At 33.3% G+C, this 21,238-nt stretch overlaps 1 protein-coding gene across 1 annotated transcript; it reads right to left on the bottom strand.

The window, feature by feature from the left end:
* Positions 1–764: 764 nt before the first annotated feature.
* Positions 765–19,332, bottom strand: LOC114745197 (uncharacterized). Its single transcript, XM_028933347.1, has 17 exons — positions 16,504–19,332; positions 14,355–14,606; positions 14,167–14,223; positions 13,489–14,079; positions 12,262–13,095; positions 11,684–12,094; positions 9,768–10,169; positions 8,538–9,371; positions 7,934–8,344; positions 5,742–6,143; positions 4,673–5,506; positions 4,215–4,497; positions 3,122–3,220; positions 2,053–2,136; positions 1,792–1,869; positions 1,416–1,709; positions 765–1,288 (listed from the first exon to the last, which is right to left on the bottom strand). The coding sequence occupies exons 1-17, from the start codon at positions 19,330–19,332 to the stop codon at positions 765–767; spliced, it is 9,219 nt and encodes a 3,072-aa protein (XP_028789180.1).
* Positions 19,333–21,238: the final 1,906 nt, after the last annotated feature.

Below are 21,238 nucleotides of genomic sequence, written 5' to 3'. Positions count from 1 at the left end.
TTTTTGGCAATTCTCTAGGCCCTCAATTGTCTTTTTCACTTTCAGCTTCTCATTTAATTTTCCTACAATGAAATCCAAGATAATATAATATCAAATATTCTAAAAATCAATCAGTTAAAATAAATCATAAAAATATGATATTTTTTTTCTTTTTAGCAGTATTTTCATCAAATTACATTTAATTCAAATTAATCATAATTAAAAAATGAATGTTTGATTTGGAATGATTTCTTCTAACAAGAAGTTTGGAGAATAGAGACTAGTGTAACATAATGCAGAAAACAACTTTAATGCATAGGACAACTAACACTCATTTTTCGGACTTCATCACTTGTGCAAGTGAAAAGCATAGGGTTTTATCATGTTGACAAATGAACCATTTAATATTTGAACTGATCATGTGAAAATATCCGGACCTGTGGAAAAATGAAGTTTTTGCATGAAGAGAAAAACCTGAAATCGAATTGGAAAGAAAAAATGGTTGGATGGCTTATATCGGCTCAAATATTGAATTAACATATAATAATCTCCAGCATCACAATGCACAACCAAATAAATAAAATAGTACCCAGAGAAGGGCATAGCATTTCCAGTTCATGCATTCACATCCTGACATACAGAAGAAGTGCATTATATGCAAATGACAGATTATTACTTATAATGTGCATTAGACAATTCACAAAGCAGCATACGGAGAAAGTAAATATATAGTGCTAAACATGAAACTGTGAAAGCAAGTAGCTCTAAGGGATTTCACAAAAACTTCAGGATTCAATGAAGTCGTCCAGCTTGCCAGCCTTGTCAAGCAAAAAGGCTAAGGACTCCTTCACAGAAGCTAACTCGTTCTTGATGGACTCAAGCTGAGCTTCGAGACTGAAAGCTTGACCTTTGGTCTCCTCAACCCTCCTCTTAATGTCTTCTCCATCACCACATTCCTCAATGCATTTATACACGTAACTGAGCCATGAAGCATCAAAACCAACCACTTCTAAGATGCTGCAACACTTTTTGATGTGGTTCCTATCATCTTCTGTCAAGTGGCCTCTTCGAGTGGTCCTCAAAATGCGAGTCACTTCAGCAAATAAGGAAAAAGAGGAGGAAGCAAACACTCTTTGTCGCTCTGTGTTGAGCCAATCAAGCACTTGAGGATGGCGCTTCACCCCAGCCTCCAAATATGGCATGTTTTGTTCAAGGATGTCAATCATTTTCATGTAGTTTGTATAAATGTTTGATTTCTGTACTGGTGAAATCATAGGTTCCGAAGCTTGTGAAGGTGACGGATCAATAGCTGAATTAACAAAACAAACATAAAATAAAATAGGTTGAGTCGAGTTTTGAAAAACAAGTCTTGTGAAATGCACTATTTATTGCCCGATCATCAATTTATATCGAATCTTGCAAAATGAAATCAGTACCTGCTTCAGGAATCATGGTTGAGTTTGACATATCTTGAGCAGTTGGAACTGAAGGCTTTTTGATGGTGTCGCATACCTTTTGAGTCCCAATATACGAATCACACGGTTCTTCTGGTAGATTTTTATAAACACCTCTATCATGAGCTAGTTCATCCAAAGAATATAACCAAGACAAGCAAAAATACAAAACAGGATAAGAACCTGTGCTTTGTGCTGTAGTGAGTTTCTCTGCATCTCGGTCAGTTTGAATTAAGGGTTTTTCCATGGTGTCATGAATCTCTTGAGTTCCAGCACCTAAAAAAAGGAAATTTCATTCATTATTTAACTAAGCAACATTACTATATCAAAGATATATCCATCAAAGCAAGGCTAGAACCTATGTCTTGTATCACAGCTGGTCTTTGTGCTTCTTGAGCAGTTTGAATTAAGGGCTTCTCAACAATTTCATTCATCTCTGGAGTCAAAAGGCCAAATAATAAGTTTAGGCCCTCTTTTCAGGTATATTTAAGTTGGCATAATGGAAGGTTATGATAGTTAATTGAGCAAAACAGTACTGCAATGATGCCATTTGACACATGAAACTCGTCTAAGGTCATTTATGACAAATTTAAGATAACAAAATAAGATCAATAGTTACCTTCCATATTGTGGTAGGACTCAATATGTTTTTGAGGAGGCTGAACTAAGGGCATCTGATCAATTGTCTCATGTGTCCCTGTTACTGAATAAAAACGTTAAAAAAAAAGTGCAAGGACGTACAATGACCCAATACATTTACAACATAAAAAAGCTCCTCCTTCTAAAAAGAATCTAAAATATTGAAGAGCTTGTGGCCAGGGTAAACGAATTTTTAGAGACTAGATATCCAAGTCACATGGTTCTTTCAAAATATTTCTCACATGATAAGAATTTAGACATATTAATTAAGGTTATGAGTACAACAAAATCAACCCATGAATCCTGAAATGCACTAGAAATTGGTGAATTTACTGGTTATAACCAACGGCTTTTTATGACTTCACATATGTATTTGTTGAGTCCTAATACTAAGTGAATAAATAAAATAGATATGGTGTAAATTTGTCCTGAAAGTTTTCACCTAAAACCATTGAATATCCATAAGTCTTTTGAGGAGTAATGTTGCCCTAGAAGTATAAAAAATGATAACATTGCTTCTCACAAAACTTTCGAGGCAAATTTACACCTTATCTTCAGGAAAAAAACAAAACATTAAATTTAAAATATTTTTCATGAGACTTTACCAAAATAAAAATAAGTTCCTTCCCTCTACATGTGAAAGAAATGTAACTTCCTCTGTTTTGAGCAATAATGGAGGCAAATATCTGATTAAGCAAATTCTCACCAAATGAGAATTTTAAGTCAACAATTCCTATGTAATTGATGTTATTTCCCATTATAGCAAGTAAGAATCATTTCTCCAAAAAAATAAATAAAATTAAGCTATCATCACTGTAATAAAAATGTGTTCTCGAACTTTTTGTAGGAGAAAATGGGTGGTCCGGATGATCAAATTTTTACTCATATGAATTTTAAAGTCTTGTAATTCCTCATATATATCTCAATTCATATATAAGAAAGTCAGAAAAAATTAATTAGCCAAGTACCATAATGAACATGCATTAGTGCATTACCCTAAAAGAAAGCAATGTAGATAATCTGTCACATGTTAAAAACAATATCAGTACCTGCATCATAAATTTCTGTCGGGCTAAGAGCAATTTTAGTAGCTTCAACCAATGGCCTTTCAATGTTCTCACCAATCTCTCGAGTCCCCTCAGCTAAACCTATCAGTTTTAAAAATGCCAGAGTAGACACAAATGATACAACATTTTAACGAAATAAAATTATATTACTTCTGAAAACTGCAAAACAGACCCAAACCAAAAAAAAAAAGGAAAGAAAGAAAAACATTACTTTCTTTATTGTTGACAGTTGTGGATTGCTTTGACAGATTCTTGCTAGACTCAGTCTCTGCATCGCGTGACTCTTCTAGTAGTTTTCAATTCCAATAATAGCATATTAGAATCATTAATTAATATAAAAACGCAGAGCATTGTTTCCGGCAACTTAAACAAAGCTACTCTTAGTGGCTTCATGCATTCCTTGAATCTAAATATCTAAATAGCTAAATAAATAAGTAAAGAATGAAATACGATTGTTCACAAAATATAATGACGTGCCTTCCTTTCAAATAAACAAAAATATGAGCACTGTAACAAGGTTTAAACCTACATCAGCTTTTGTAAGACTTCACATGATTTAAGCAGTTGGAACTGAGGGTTGCCAGATGATTTTTACTCATCTTGTGAGTGTCAATAACTATGAATGAGAAATTTAATATAGAATGATATGAGGTTTTAGAAAATATAATAAGAAATTTCTTCCTTCTTACAAGAGCAAGAAAAGCTTTATGTTCCTTTGCGGCTGATGATAAAGGTGGTGATTTTATTGAACAATTCAGCACCATGAGAACTTTTTTGGTCATATCAATTATTTTTAGATGATTTCAGATTATAAAATCAGAATTCAAAGTGTTTCACCAAAAAAAAAAAAAGAACATCCATGAAGCCAAAAAAATAAGATAACTAAGTGTCACTAAGCATTCTATTAAACAAAAAGAATTATTCACTATATTTGCCCAAGGATAGTGACGGTGATATTAAAAAAAAAAAAACTAAGACACTCAAATCTGTAAAAGAAATGAAGGCCAAAGTTAGAGAAATATCTGACTATTTATGGCAAATAGAAGAATGCAAGACAATCTCTGATTCTCTATACCTGTATCTTGATTTGTAGAAGGGCTGGAGGCATTCTGGGCAACCTGAGCTAGAGGCGTCTCAATACCTGACGAGGCTTTCTCATTCTGCTCTTTGTCATGAGATTGACTTGGAAGTTTGTGTGTTTCTTGCTTCCCAGTTTCTGTAATCTGATTAGACTTTGATTGTCCTACTTGCTCCTCGGAGCTTGATGTTCCCGTAGTATTTGCAGTCATTTCATGAGTTTGACTACTTTCTGTAATATCACTTGAAGAGTCCGCATAGCTCCCTTCTTCTCTAATTGCCTAATTAAGGTAGGCATAAAACGCATTATATGTTGACAGCCATACGCATTTAGATTTAACAAAAGACATTACACAATCATAACGAAAATCAAAGATATTTTCACAATGATTTTTTTTTTTTAAAAAAAAAAACTTTTATGCATATAGGAAAAAATTTAGTCAAATCAAAAAATACCATATCCGCGAACACCTTCTTTATGGTCCTATTTAGATCACCTTCCCAATACACTTTACCATCTTCTTCGTCTAATAATATCTTTTGAAGCATGGGGGTGCTTGTGTCTCTCTCAGAGAAGATCCTCATTCTTGGGCATTGCTTAACAACAACGTTGACCAACAATGGAAGGTTCAGCACACAATTACTAGAGCAAAACCTTTTGATCATTGGCAGACGCTCGAGCTCCAAAATTTGTAAGCTGCAGAATGCAATTTCATCTTGAGACCCCTCCCTCTCTTCTTCCGCCACAATTTGCTCAAGTGAATCGCAGTTAGTTATTTTCAATGTTGATAATCTGACCAGACTACTTGCGGTTGATGAGGTAATCAAGTGAATCAATCCATTGCAATTTTCCACTTCCAAATATGTCAACCGACTAAAAGTTACCGAGGAAGGCACCAAGTGTTTCAATTTGGAACATTGATCCACATGTAAGGTTTCAAGTACCTCAAGAACTGGGTCTATTTGAAATCCTTCTTTACATATGTGCTGGAGTTCATGTAAATTACTGAGTGTCAAAACTTCAAGTCGTGTTCCAGTTTTAAATTTTCCTCTGTGATCTATAGGCATTTCTTCTTGGAATATCTCCTTGAAAGAACTCCGCTCAACAAGTAGCCCATCGAGAGTGGTGATGTTTTGGAGAAACCAATACGGAAAACTAACATGGTCATCATCAAAATTTACCAAATAAAGAAATTTGAGTTTGCTGAATTGTTCCCCTGAAAATTGCCCTCGTAGTATCATGCTTGCATCCTCACTATTTAGCGCCAATCTCTCCAAGTTGCAAATCACCTATGTACAGCATAGATAGAAATCGTTGATCAACTATTTTGTACACAGCAACATAAAAGAAATAAAATAGTGAGGCAGGAAGCAATTAAGTGATACATAGCAAAAAAATCAAAGATGACTATGTTGTTTTTTTTTTTGGCAAAATAAAAAAATTATTATGAAACGAGGCATGCATTGAGATATATTTATGGTGTCTAAACAAATTAAGTTTTTTTTCCTATAATTATTGTTATACCTCTTCAAGTGTGAAAAGAGACTGCTGCATTGAGATGTGGAGTTTACTATCAAAAAGTCTTTCTTGGCCACTTGTACTTTGAGTCTGGAAGAGCTTCAATTTCACACAAAGGCGGACATCTAATTCCCTTAATACTGGACATAGTACACCATGATTTCTAGCAAAAAATCCCTCCAGTTCATATAAATTCCAAAGCACCAATGAGGTCAAGTAATTAAACTCAAATTTAATAGGACTGTCCATGAGGCCTTCTTTGCCTGAAACAATATGTTTCATCCTCCTTGCATTCTTTATGGCAATACGTTCAAGTCGAGTAGCTTGCATTGCAATGGAGAGTGGAAAAAGGTATTCCATGGTCCTACAGTGTTCAACACACACAAGCTGCAAATTGGGGAAACGTACCTGCCATTTATTTGAATAAGACAAGTTAAACACAAACATGATATGTCATGAAACATGACCAATTATGATAATTTAGTAATACTAACTTGACCTGCGAATGATGAATCAAGAAATTAAATTTTTAAATCTTAAAACATTTACAGCAACGCTCGGGAAGATTATTATGATTTATGAATCTCCTTGTTTAGAAAGCTTCAATTATGCTGGCAAAAAAAAAAGGGGGGGGTTCCGATTGTCTAAAAAGTCTTTAAAAAGTATATGTTTGGTGTTTTATATTTAGACCATATTTTATTATAGCCTTTTAAGTTTACAAAGTGCATTTTTAATCCCTCAATCTTAACATCTTTAGTTTCACTTAAAGGAAAATGTTAATTCATTAAACTTAGCAATGACTATGTAATTAAACACCAACAAAAATGCCTGGATTTAATGTTTTTAATATAATATTATTATATATTGGCAAAAAGTAATATTTTTATATTTATATTAAAATTAACCAGCCAAAAAACATAAAAATATTATGTTTTTCAACATAAAAATATTATATTTTGACTCATTTATTTTTATTTTAATTTAAAATTATTAATTGTTTTCAAGATAAAAATATCGTATTAAAAAGATTAAAATCCAGATATGTTCTGTTAACATTTAATTTTACCGTCATCACTTAAGTTTGATGGATCAACATTTTTCGTTAAATTAAACTAAGGATTAATGTGCAAATTTGCTAAGAAGTTTTACTCAAGAATGCTAGACACCCGCGAGTTTTTTTAAGTACAGATTTGCCTTAAAGGTTTTAAATAGTATAAATATTATTCCTTGCCATTAAAAAATTAACGTTGACCATTAAAATAATGATATATCGTTAGCATTTTTAACGATAGGAAGTAACATTGCTACAATTTTAAGTTTTTGGAACAAATTTGAACAAAAAAACCTCACCTGAAAGAAAACTTTTGGGGCAAGTTTGTGCTTTAACCAAAAAACTAATGGTATTAAGATTGTTGAACTAAAAATGCACGTACTTTATAAATTTAAGAGACCAAAAGAAACTTAACATAAAGAAGAAACGTATAGTTTAGCCAAATTAAAACAAATAAAATTTTTTATTTAATACGCGCGTCTTAAATAAAATTTGAACAATACTCCTCCGGTCCTTAATATAGAACCCAATTCTTGAGTTGGTTTTGGTCCTAAATATAAGACTCATTTCTCATATTTATCAATTTTCTCTAAATTACCCCTATAGATACTCCCTCAACCATAATCAAGTAGAAGAGGGAGAGGAGGTATTAAGAAAGATGATTATGGTGTTTTAGAAAAAATGTGTCACTTTTCTTATAATTAACTAACCTACCTAATTTCCTTAATTTAATCAAATTAGTTAAATGGGTCTTATATTAAAGACCGGAGGAGTATTTTTTTACTTTTTTTTCCATCTCACATGAATTAAAACAAAATATTTATAAATACAGTATGGGAAAAAAAAAAAGCCAAAAGCATATATACTGCATACAGAAGCATAAAGGCTAGGCAGAACTCAGAAGGCACCAAGGGTACGAAATGAGGCAATGAATTCAGCACTAGAAAAAACATACAATTATTATTTCACACACACACACGCAAAATCCTTGTGGCTAACACTATATTATCATATTTTTATTGGATCGTCTGAATCTGCCTTTTTTTTTTTAATTGAGTAAATATGATAAAAATAAATATTAAACCTGTGCTACATATGTTCAAAACATAACGCAAACTATAGTTAAGCAGCAAGTCTCATATCATACCTGTTGAATGGAACATGCTGGACGGTGACGCTGGATATAACCTTCTGTTGTTTCTCTAAAACTGACAGTATCTTGGAAGTTCTGTTTCCATATGTGTTTGAGCTTAGGTAGACTAGAGAGAGTTATTCTCTTCAGTGGAATGGTCTCCTTAACGAAGACTTCCTTTCGATCCATGTTGCTTAAATCAAACACAGCTTCCAATGAATCACATTCACTTACTTGAAGCTCTTCTAAGTTGGATAGCGCTTGCACCAAACTTGAAGGTAGAAGCACATCGGATAAAAAATCACATTTCTGCACTACCAGATTCCTCAAATTAACAAACACTCCCTGTTGAACAAGGTTGTACCACGATTCTCTTAACTCTGGATACTGAGATAGCTCTAACTGCTCAAAACTATGGAATGCCACCTGCAAAAATTGAGGTGCAGGGTCAGTAGAAAGAAATAAAGGCATAAATAAAGCAAACTAAACATAAGGCTTTTTTAAATGTTTGTCCATAAAATTTTGCCATTGTAAGTCAGAAAAAGTTTGTAATTATATGTAGAGAATGGTCTTCTTCCTCTTGTCTATCAGAAATTTTTTAGTCAAATTCAAAACGTACCATATCCACAAACATCTTGTTTATTGTTCTGTTTATGTCACCTTCCCAATACAACTTTTCATCTTCTTCCTTTGACAGTATCCAAGGAAGCATTGGGGTGCTTGTGTCTCCCTCAGAGAATATCCTCATTCTTGGGCATTGCTTAACAACAACATTCACCAACAATGGAAGGTTCAGCACACAATTACTAGAGCAAAACCTTTTGATCATTGGCAGACACTCCAGCTCCAAAATTTGTAAGCTGTTTAATGCAATCTCATCTTCAGATCCCTCCCTCTCTTCTGCCGCCACAATTTGCTCAAGTGAATTGCAGTTCTTTATTTTCATTGTTGATAATTTGACCAGACTTCTTGCGGTTGATGAGGTAACCAAGTGAATCAATCCATTGCAATTTTCCACCCCCAAATATGTCAGTTGATTAAAAGTTACGGAGGAAGGCACTAAGTGTTTCAATTTGGAACAGTGACCCACATATAAGATTTCAAGTACCTCAAGAATTGGGTCTAATTGAAATCCTTCTTTACATATACGCTGGAGATCATGCAATTGACTGAGTGACAATGCTTTAACTCGCGTTCTGATCTTAAATTTTTCTCTGTCATCTGTAGTTATTTCTTCTTGGAATATCTCCTTGAAGGAACTATATTCAACTAGTAGCAAATCGAGAGTGGTGATGTTTTGGAGAAACCAATAGGGAAAAGTAGTGTTGACATCTTCAAAACTTGTCAAAGTAAGATATTTGAGTTTGCTGAAGTGTTTCTCTGAAAGTTTCCCCTGTAATATCATGCTTGCATCCTCACTATGTATGGCCAACATCTCCAAGTTGCAAATCACCTGTATACAATACAGGTAAAAAGCGTTGATCAAATATTTTGTCCAGAGCAACATAAACAGATACGGTAGTGAGGCAAAAGCAAGTGAGGAATAACACGCATAATTAAACCTGATTATGTTTTTGAATTAAAAAATGATTGTGAAAATGCATGCATTAAGGTATTTATTATTTCTAAATAAATTAAGATTTTTTTATAATCATTCCTATACCTCTTCGAGAGTGAAGAGAGGCTGCTGCATTGAGATTTGAAGTTTATGATCAAAAACAGATATAAGAGTGAGGTAGTAAACAAGTGATGAACAGTATGCATAATCAAATCTGATTAATTTTTTGAAAATGAAAAATTATTATGAACCAGTGCATGCATTGAGATATTTATATGTTCATTCCTATACCTCTTCAAGAGTGAAGAGAGGCTGCTGCATTGAGATTTGGAGTTTATGATCAAAAACTCTTTCTCGACCACTTGTACTTTGTGTCTTGAAGAGCTTCAGTTTCCCACATTGGCGGACATCTAATTCCCTTAATAATGGACATAGTATACTATATTTTCCAGCAAAAAGCCCCTCAAGTTCAAATAATTGCCAAAGCACCAAAGAGGTCAAGTGATTAAACTCAAATTTAATAGGACTGTCCATGAGGCCTTCTTTGCCCGAAACAATTACTTTCATCCTCCATGCTTTCTTTATGGTAATACGTTCAAGTTGAGTAGTTTGCATTGCAATGGAGAGTGGAAATAGGTATTCCATGGTCTCACAGTCTTCAACACACACAAGCTGCAAACTGGGGAAACGTACCTGCCATTTATTTGAATGCGGCAAGTCAAACACAGCCATGATATGTCATGAAACATGACCAATTATGATAATTCAGTAATACTAAATTGATCCTGCGAATGATGAATCAAGAAATTAAATCTTTAAATCTTAAAACATGTACAACAACGCGCAGCAAGATTATTATGATTTATGAATCTCCTTGTTTAGCAAGCTTCAATTATGCTGGCCAAAAAAAAAGAAAAAGAAAGGTTCCGATTGTCTAAAAAGTCTTTAAAAATAACTGGCTAAAGTATATGTTTGGTGTTTCATAGTTAGACCATGTTTTATTCTAGTCTTTTAAGTTTAGAAAGTGCATTTTTAATCCCTCAATCTTAACATCTTTAGCTTCACTTAATGGAAAATGTTAATTCATTAAACTTAGCAATGACTATGTAATTAAACACCAACGAAAATGCCTGGATTTAATGTTTTTAATATAATATTATTATATATTGGCAAAAAGTGATATTTTTATATTTAAATTAAAATTAAGCAGCCAGAAAATATAAAAATATTATGTTTTTCAACATAAAAATATTATATTTTTCCTCATTTATTTTTTTAACTTGAAAATATTAATTGTTTTCAAAATAAAAATATCACATTAAAAAGATTAAAATGCAGGTATGTTCTGTTAACATTTAATTTTGCTGTCATCACTTAAGTTTGATGGATCAACATTTTTCATTAAATTAAACTAAGGATTAATGTAGAAATTAAATTTGCTGAGAAGTTTTTACTCAATATTGCTAGACACCCGTGAGTTTTTTTTAAGTACAAATTTGTCTTAAAAATTTTCAATAGTAGAAATATTATCCCTTGTCATTAAAAAATTAATATTGACTGTTAAAATAGTGATGTGTCGTTAGCATTTTTAATGACAGGGAGTAACATTGCTACAATTTTAAATTTTTGGGACAAATTTGAACCAAAAAAATCCTCACCTAAAAGAAAACTTTTAGGGCAAGTTTGTACCTTAACCAAAAAACTAATGGTGTTAAGATTGTTGAACTAAAAATGTACTTTATAAATTTAAAAGACCAAAAGAAACGTATAGTTTAGCCAAATTAAAACAAATAAAAGTTTTTATTTAATATGCGCGTCTTAAATAAACTTTGAACCATATTTTTTACTTTTTTTTCCATCTCACATGAATTAAAACAAAATATTTATAAATACAGTGTGAAAAAAGAAGAAGCCAAAAGCATATATACTGTATACAGAAGCATAAAGGCTAGGCAGAACTCAGAAGGCACCGAGGGTACGAATCGGGGCAATGAATTCAGCACTTGAAAAAACATACAATTATTATTTCACACACACACGCAAAATCCTTGTGGCTAACACTATATTATCATATTTTTATTGGATCTTCTAAATCTGCCCTTTTTTTTATTATTGAGTAAATATGATAAAACTAAATATTAAACCCATGCTACATATGTTCAAAACAGAACGCAAACTATAGTTAAGCAGCAAGTCTCATATCATACCTGTTGAATGGAACATGCTGGACGGTGACGCTGGATATGACCTTCTGTTGTTTCTCTAAAACTGATAGTTTCTTGGAAGTTCTGTTTCCATATGTGTTTGAGCTTAGGCAGACTAGAGAGAGTTATTCTCTTCAGCGGAATGGTCTCCTTAACAAAGACTTCCTTTCGATCCATGTTGGTTAGATCAAACACAGCTTCCAATGACTCAGATTCACTCACTTGAAGCTCCTCTAAGTTGGATAGCGCTTGCACCAAATTTAAAGGCAGAAGCACATCTGATAAAAAATCACATTTCTGCACTACAAGATTCCTCAAATTAACAAACACTCCCTGTTGAACTTGGTTGTACCACGATTCTCTTAACTCGGGATATTGATATAGCTCTAAATGCTTAAAACCACGAAATGCAACCTGCAAAAATTGAGATGCAGGGTCAGTAAATGAAACGAAGAGCATATGTAAAGCAAGCTAGACATAAACATTTAGCTTTTTCTAATGGTATGTCCATTAAATTTTGCCTAAAGTAAAAAATGTTTGTAATTACGTAGAGCGTATTATTCTTTCTCTTACAAACATACCATATCATCAAACATCTTGTGTATAGTCTTATTTAGGTCACCTTCCCAATACATTTTTTCATCTTCTTCCTTTGATAGTATCTCTTGAAGCATCAGGGTGCTTGTGTTGTTCAGAGAGAAGATCCTCATTCTTGGGCATTGCTTAACAACAACTTTCACCAAAAATGGAAGGTTCAGCACACAATTACTAGAGCAAAACCTTTTGATCATTGGCAGACACTCCAGCTCCAAAATTTGTAAGTTGCTGAATGCAATTTCATCTTGAGACCCCTCCTTCTCTTCTGCCGCCACAATTTGCTCAAGTGAATTGCAGTTCTTTATTTTCATTGTTGATAATTTGACCAGACTTCTTGCGGTTGATGAGGTAATCAAGTGAATCAATCCATTGCAATTTTCCACCTCCAAATATGTCAACTGACTAAAAGTTACCGAGGAAGGCACTAAGTGTTTCAATTTGGAACAGTGACCCACATATAAGAGTTTAAGTACCTCAAGAACTGGGTCTAATTGAAATCCTTCTTTACATATATGCTGGAGATCATGCAATTGACTGAGTGACAATGCTTTAACTCGCGTTCTGATCTTAAATTTTTCTCTGTCATCTGTCGTTATTTCTTCTTGGAATATCTCCTTGAAGGAACTATATGCAACTTGTAGCAGATAGAGAGTGGTGATGTTTTGGAGAAACCAATAGGGAAAAGTAGTGTTGACATCTTCAAAACTTGTCAAAGTAAGATATTTGAGTTTGCTGAAGTGTTTCTCTGAAAGTTTCCCCTGTAATATCATGCTTGCATCCTCACTACGTATGGCCAACATCTCCAAGTTGCAAATCACCTGTATACAATACAGGTAAAAAGCGTTGATCAAATATTTTGTCCAGAGCAACATAAACAGATACGGTAGTGAGGCAAAAGCAAGTGAGGAATAACACGCATAATTAAACCTGATTATGTTTTTGAATTAAAAAATGATTGCGAAACAATGCATGCATTATGGTATTTATTAAAATAAATTAAGATTTTTTTATAATCATTCCTATACCTCTTCAAGAGTGAAGAGAGGCTACTGCATTGAGATTTGAAGTTCATGATCAAAAACAGATATAAGAGTGAGGTAGTAAACAAGTGATGAACAGTATGCATAATCAAATCTAATTAATTTTTTGAAAATGAAAAATTATTATGAAACAGTGCATGCATTGAGATATTTATATGTTCATTCCTATACCTCTTCAAATGTGAAAAGAGGTTGCTGCATTGAGATTTGTAGTTTACTATCAAAAACTCTGTCTTGTCCACCTGTACTTTGAGTCTTGAAGAGCTTCAACTTCCAACAAGCGAAGACATCTAATTCCCTTAATAATGGACATAGTATACTATATTTTCCAGGAAAAAGTCCCTCAAGTTCAAATAACTGCCAAAGTACCAAAGAGGTCAAGTGATTAAATTCAAATTTGACTGGACCATACATGGGGCCTTCTTTGTCTGAAATAATTCGTTTCATTCTCCCTGCATATTTTATGGTAATATCTTCAAGTTGAGTAGCTTGCATTGCAATGTAGAATGGAAAAAGGTATTCCAAGTTTTCACAGTCTTCAACACCCACAAGTTGCAAATTATGGAAACTAAAGTTTGCTTGAGCATCTCTACTCCAAATTTGCTTCAGCTTTGGCAAGCCAAAGAGATGGAGTTTCGTCAATTGTGAGACTTGTATGGTTGTTTCGTCTTCATTACGGACTTCTTTGGCAGTTAATTCGAATATCTCTTCTACTGAACCACAATCGCTGACCTTCAAAGTCTCAAGGCTTCCAAACGTTCCCTGCATATCAAATGGGAAAATATTCGCAAGTTTCCCACAATTGCTTACCTCCAAACTCTTTAACCTATCAAATTGAAAGTGCCATACTTTCTTCAAGCTTTCCATGTCTTTAACTACCATCGTCTCCAATTTTGTGAACCTGACCTGTGATACAAAGCACAATTTACAAATTCAAAAGAACCAACATTACATATGAATGATATTGAACGGAACCACACAAGGGCAAATGTTTGATGTTATCGACTTAACATTTATTTCAAGTCTAAACGTAATACCTCTTGTGAAACAATGCCACTTGGAGCAATGATCTCCTCCATCATCTCACATTTGCTTATTTCAAGGTGTTTAAGTTTTAAAAGACTTCCAATCAGAGAAGATAAGAATAGATACTTGAGGCCTCTGCAATCCTCAACTATCAAGTTAGCCAAATTGTGAATACAATTCGCTGCAGAAAGGTGATGATCATCCCAAATTTTTTCCAGATTGATTGAACTCAACTTCAGGGTCTCCAAACTAGAAAAAGTAACCTGTGAAAAAAAAAAATTATTTTCAACTTGGTAAATATAAAAAAAGGGAAAATGACCACACAAAAAAAGAAGCTGACAATTATTAAATTTCAAATAACAGATGTTAACAAAAATTTGTTGTTATTTGTAAACTAAGTGTTATCAACACTGATAATTTGATTTGGAATATAATAATTCTCATTTTTTTTTCCTGTAAAAATAATGGAAAGATGACCATTTATCCAAACTAAAGATACTGATAATTTGGTACCGTGAATCTAATAAATTATAAATAAGTCTCAGAGAATTTGAGTATCAGTTTTATCACTTGTAAAATTTCTAATTTGTCCATCTTAACCTTACCTTTAGCCGTTGATTGAAAGACCAGTCGGACTGTCATCACCAGTACCACAGTACATATAATTAATATTTCAATAATATTTTATTAAAATACTTTTATTTGCATATATTTCTCTATAACGATTTTCAAGTCTACATCTGCTATTTAAAGATCAAACTTTGTAATTCATCACCCAGCCTAATTTTTTTTTCATATTCAAATTTTACAAATTCATTTAAAACTTTTATCCCTTATTCTACAAATTATTGCTTCAAAATTTATGACTCTGCTATTTCTACCACACAAATTTCTTGCAAAATCTTTAAAATGTGCATGTTTATAGGTTTTTCAAATGTTGCAAGTTGATTGTTTGGAATTGAAAAATTTTTCACCGTTTTAAAAAGTAATGTATTACAGTGTTTTTGTAAAAATTTATTATATAAACATGTTTTATAAGTAAATGCATTTGTATGAAATTACTCCATAAGTCTCTTATTATAGGAAACAACTATTAAAATCACGCAGTTTAAAATATTAGTTAAATTTCGTTTAAAGTAATAAATGGGTAAGATATATGCATATTTTTAATTATACCTTTATTTGTAAAGAAATTACCTAAGAGATCATTAGTGAAAATTTTTCACAAAAAAATAATAAGTGGCATATATTTAATAGGGATAAAAGTGGAATGACCAATTTAAAATTTTAGACAAAAATAATTTTTTATATTTAAAAATAATATTATGAAGGAAATTGTTTCTAATAAAAAGGGGATGGAGAGAGTATCATTTAAACAAGTAGTAAAATGGATTTGTTAAACACGCTTGAAAATCTTGTCGGCCAAGACAACGCTTGAGTATTAGTTTATTACTGTGACACTAATTAAATCATTATAAATCTAAATTAAATAGCCCAACATATTAAGAAGCTTTCTTTAAAAATAAAAATAAAAAATGTAAACAACCGAAGAATTGTAAAATTGAAAGATATAAATTGCAGAAAAAGAAGAGGCCAAATTAAGACATAAGTTGTAAATAATCTATTACTTGTAAATAACGGAGATGGACTTGTAAATTGTTACAGGAAAATATTATTAAAATAATCATATTTATTTCATAAAAATATAATCATAGTTAAGTTAATAATTATTAAAATGTTGATAATAATTTTTTAATGCCTTACTGGTTCTAGTACTAACCAGCTGGTCACCCGCCAATGGTTTTAGAAAAAACATGTAATAAAACAAATTTGTGGGACAAAATTTTGGTTCTTTTTAAAAATATACACGAAAAAATTTTGTGATCATGACAACAAATGTTGATAAATTCAATGAAACGATGAGTAATTTATATGATTAAAAATTTATACATTGCACCTCATTAGTCATTTTATAAAATATCATTTATTCAAAAAAATATCAATAATCTGACATTCTACTTTTAGATTTATATACACACACTCAAGTTCGTTTCAAAATTACCATACATGATTATTGTGATAGTACTCACTTATGATCCAGTCATTTGATTTTTAAATTGCAAATAAGAGAATTATAAAACAAATAAAAAGTAAACATACCTTAATGCCATTAAATAATGATGTGGCTGTCACAAAAGATGTCAAGTCCTTTGAGCAGAAATCATGAATGACTGGTAAATGACAAAGACTCAGAGAACATAGTGAATGAAACTCAATCTTGTTATCACTAGTTATTCCACCATCTTCATTTTCAGTTGACACAATCCTCTCCATTGAACTGCATTTCAAAACTTGGAGCTCAACAAGTTGAGGAAGTGCTTTCACCATTGCAACAGAGAAGAGATATGTTAGTTGGTCACAACTTTGAACTTTGATGACTGTTATTTTGCCAAAGGAATTAATAGGAAGTGGGCCATGACATATCTTCACTAAGTTATTGAGATTGTGAAGTATTAGCGTCTCCAATTCCGGGAACAAAACATGGGTTTCATCCCTCTTTGTTGTGTTGATAATATGTTGAAGTTGGCCATTATTTTGGATATGGAGATGCTTTAGTAGCGGAAATCCTTCACCATTCAAATTAAAAAGCACATCCGAAATTCCTTTGACTTCATCTAAGTACAAATCTTCTGCTCGTTTAATCAATGATTTAATTCCATGTTCTAAATGAATGCTAGTGTCAAGCTTTAGCTTTATCAACCTTGAGATCCTTTTGTTGCTTGACCATTCCCATTTATCTCCAATGACAACCTTATATCTTTCTAACTTGTTAAACATCATGTCCCTCGGCAACATCCAAGACTCACGAATTTGAATTTCTAAAGCAGTCAGACTTGTCAAACACCCAAACTCAGCAAGACTAGCACTTTTTTGTTTAGTTGAACTTTCCTCCTCCCATTTAATTGAGGCGTTGCCCACATAAAGTTCCTCTATTTTAGTCAAATTGGACAAAATATTGGGTGGGATAGTCTTAATTATAGAATTGCTCAGATCCAACATTCTCAGACGAGACAGATGTTGTACTTCGCTCGGCAACTCCTCTATGAATGATTTAATGAGACTAAGAACTTCTAGATTTATTAAATCACCTATTCCGGCCATATGTTTTAGAGTGCAATCATCCAAACATAATGTTTTAAGTTTGGTCAAGGAAACAAGAGATGTAGGTAATGAAGACATCACCAAGCCTGTCAAATCTAATGTTTCAAGGCTTCTCATTCCCTCAAAAAAGGATTCTGGAATTTCCAGAGTGCAATTATCAGGGTATTGTAACTGAAAAAACTTCAAATTAGGGCACTCTAACTTTTGAGGAAGCTCTTGGATAAAATAATTTTCTAAGATTATTTGAGTACACTCTTCAAGAAATCCCTTGCTTGGCCAATCTTGCATCCTGCCATTTCTCAGCACAAAAACATATTCATTCTTACGAGCAATTGAAACAGCTACTTCGCTAACAAGGTCATGCATTTTAATCACATTGGTCTCACTTGCATCATCCTCAATTAACAAACAAGATGCCTTCAAGTGATCAATTATTTTATATAGTTCGCTTCTTGCCTCTTCAAGGGTATCTATGTACTTCAAAATACCCAAACCAATTACATATTTCAACAAGTCACGGACGACCATGGATGGTCCATGTACACCACAAAGCAAGAATACTTTCTTCATTTCATCATCTTCCAATCGATTGTAAGTAAATTCAAAGGCTGAAAAAACAGTCCCATACATGTCCCCATTATCAACTCTCTTTAAGTTGTTCAAGGCAGCTTTCCAATAATGAATATTCTTATTATGTTTTAATGACTTTGCAATTGAGACTATCATAACAGGCAGACCTGCACATCTTTCAACCACTTGGGTGGCTATCTTTTGCAAATTTGCATCTTTAATAGCATCACCAACTATATCTTCAAACAAACTCCTCGATTCTGCATTATTCAATGCCTCGACAACAAAGTTCTTTTGAGTCTCATTCTTTTGTAAAATATCTAAACGTCTAGAAGTGAACAATAATTTGCAACCCTGATAAGTTTCATTCTTCTGTGGCATAACTAAACGTTTAGAAGTCAATGAAAATTTTCCACCCTTAAGATCTTGCTCAGAAGGAATTCCCAGCTTGTCCAAATCAATTTCCTCCCACAAGTCATCTAGTATGATAAGGATATTTTTCTCCAATTTTATCCTTGCACATAGGCGGTCAGCTCTTCCAATGGAGGTCTTCTCATCCAAGTGGAAGCCTAATTGATATGCAATCTCATCTTGAACTCTTTCAACATCCAAAGTTTGGGATCCAGTTGCCATAGCCACCACATCAAACAGCCTGTCATCCTTAACATGTTTGGCAACTTCTTTAGCTAGAGTGGTCTTCCCCACTCCACCCCACCCATAAATTCCAACTTTGCTTACTTTTGGGTCGGTTAGAGCCAAAATAACCTGCTCCTGCACTGAGAGTCTTGAGTCAAGCTTTTCATTGCCTGGAGTAGCAGAAATTAAGCTTGCTATGCCAGAAGCAGGAACATGCCCAACCCCCCGATCAAACGTCCCCTTTTCCTTCAGTTCAGCAATGGTAAATGCCATTTTCTTTGCTTTTCTACCAAGTTGATGTCGTGATATCAAATTAGGAAAAGACCATTTCCAGCACCGTGCACTAGTATGAGTTTGATCTTCACCAAGCTTCTCGACTTCTTTCAAGGTCTCATCAACTCTTTCTTGCCAACTTACTACATCAACTTCAATCTCTTTTCCATTTCTTCTTTCTGCTTCAACAAGATGCTCTATGCGAAGTTTTGTTGACCTCAAGTCCTCAATTTTATCCTCTAGCTCCTTGTAATTTTCTTTGTAAGATAATAAATATCCCACTTGCCTACCAATGGGTATCACAGTTAACTCTGCTATTTTTCCAGCAATAGCAGTGAGAACTTCCATTCTTTTCTTCCTGAATAAAATGTTAAGAAATTTAGTCCTAAAATAAATAGAAGTCACAAGTATCCCACCCCCTTAAATAAAATAGGGACGCATACCTAAACGACGCACATCTACGTATACAATTGCTCAACTTTAACTAATAAAACGCAGTATGATCAGTAGTACTTGTGTCTCTGCTTCCATCTCTTCTTGCTCATCGTTTCCAGCTTGCTTTGAATTGTATATATGATCGGCCCAGAAAAACAACAAAGAAAGGCATCATGGGATTTTCTTTTCCTCCTTGTATTTTTTTTTTTTTGGGTCTTCAATGAATGAGTAGAGCTAGTAATATGAGTTAAACCTACGGTCCAACCCGTCAACCAGCCTTAAACAAATCTTTTGAACCCGCACAGCCAAGTCCGCAACCCGGGGGCTGACCTCCAAATTTTTTTTATTTTTAAAAATTTTTAAAATTTTTATAACTACATTATTATATATTATATCTTATCTAAAAAAATGGAAAAAAGACAGTAAAATACTCTCAAAATTACTAAATGACAAATTAGGATAGGTAAATTTCAAAATCCCAATTCAGACCCCAGGTACCATTTTGGCATTTTTAAATGTTGTAAAATTACACAAATGCCCTTTACTTTTTTTTACTTTTTTAAATACTGCCACATCAGCAATTTCGGTTGCCGGAGCTCCGACGCCGATGACCCTGCCGGCAACCAACCACCGGAGCTCCGGCGACCGATGACCGGTTGTCGGAGTTCCGGTGACTACTCTTTCTTATATATTGACTACTCTTTTTTAGCTATTGACTATATTTATTTTTGAACTTTGATGACACGTTACCGGAATTCCGGTGACTGGTCAGGGGTGCTCTAATGACTACTCTTTTTTAGTTATTGACTACATTTATTTTTAAATTCTGATGACTACTCTTTTTTAGCTATTGACTACATTTATTTTTAAATTCTGATGACTACTCTTGCTTATGTATTCACTACTCTTTTTTAGCTATTGACTAGATTTATTTTTAAATTATGATGACTACTCTTGCTAAGCTATTGACTACTCCAGTAATGCGATTTACTACTCTTGTGTAGTCAATAGCTATATAAAAATATTCATTGGAACTTTGAAAACAAAAGTTGTCAATAGTTAAAACAGAGTAATCAATAGCTATATGGAAGTAGTCACCGACAATAAGGACAATGTTGTCATTTTACAAGATTTGAAAATTTCAAAATGGTACCTAGGGTCTGAATTGGGATTTTGAAATTTACCTACCCTAATTTGTCATTTAGTAATTTTGAGGGTATTTTATTGTCTTTTTCCCTAAAAAATTACCTATATAATTTATTTGATGCTTTAAATTAAATATTTTAACAAAAAATAAAGATATCTTTATTTTTTTTTTGATATTGAATAAAAAAATATTAAAGGATAAAAAAATTTAAAAAAAAGTAAAATAATTGTTGGCGGGTTCGCGGGCCAACCCACCTTGTTCAGCCAACTCGCCTTCAAACAACACTTTCTAACCTGATTCATATGGGTCCAACCCGTCACAGATCAACCCGCGACCCATGGGTTGACTCGTATTACCCCCTTGTTAGGTAGCAGAAAACATGGACATGCAAGAAAGAAATGGAACCAGAATTGTACTATCAGCCCACACTGCTTTTGGGCCAACATATTAGCCCACACTGAATTAGTCAAACATTGCGAAGGGGCTTAAACCCCCCAGAACATATGATTTGCTGCTTCAATAAGGCCTAAACAATTGACCCAAAATAAAATCAGGATCGAGGTGGGAAAAAAGGCCAACACAAAGTTTGCTGGGAGGCTCGTGGTGGGCCACGGGTTGCCAAGTGTGGATTAGACCCACACTTTTGCCAACCCAAACCTACGAACCTTCCCT

This window comes from Neltuma alba, unplaced genomic scaffold (genome assembly GCF_004799145.2).
Source record: "Neltuma alba isolate B1F8T4 unplaced genomic scaffold, ASM479914v2 tig00004558_pilon, whole genome shotgun sequence".
Lineage (NCBI taxonomy): Eukaryota > Viridiplantae > Streptophyta > Magnoliopsida > Fabales > Fabaceae > Neltuma > Neltuma alba.
The sequence above is the reverse complement of the archived record's forward strand: the minus strand, read 5'-3'. Positions and strand labels throughout refer to the sequence as shown.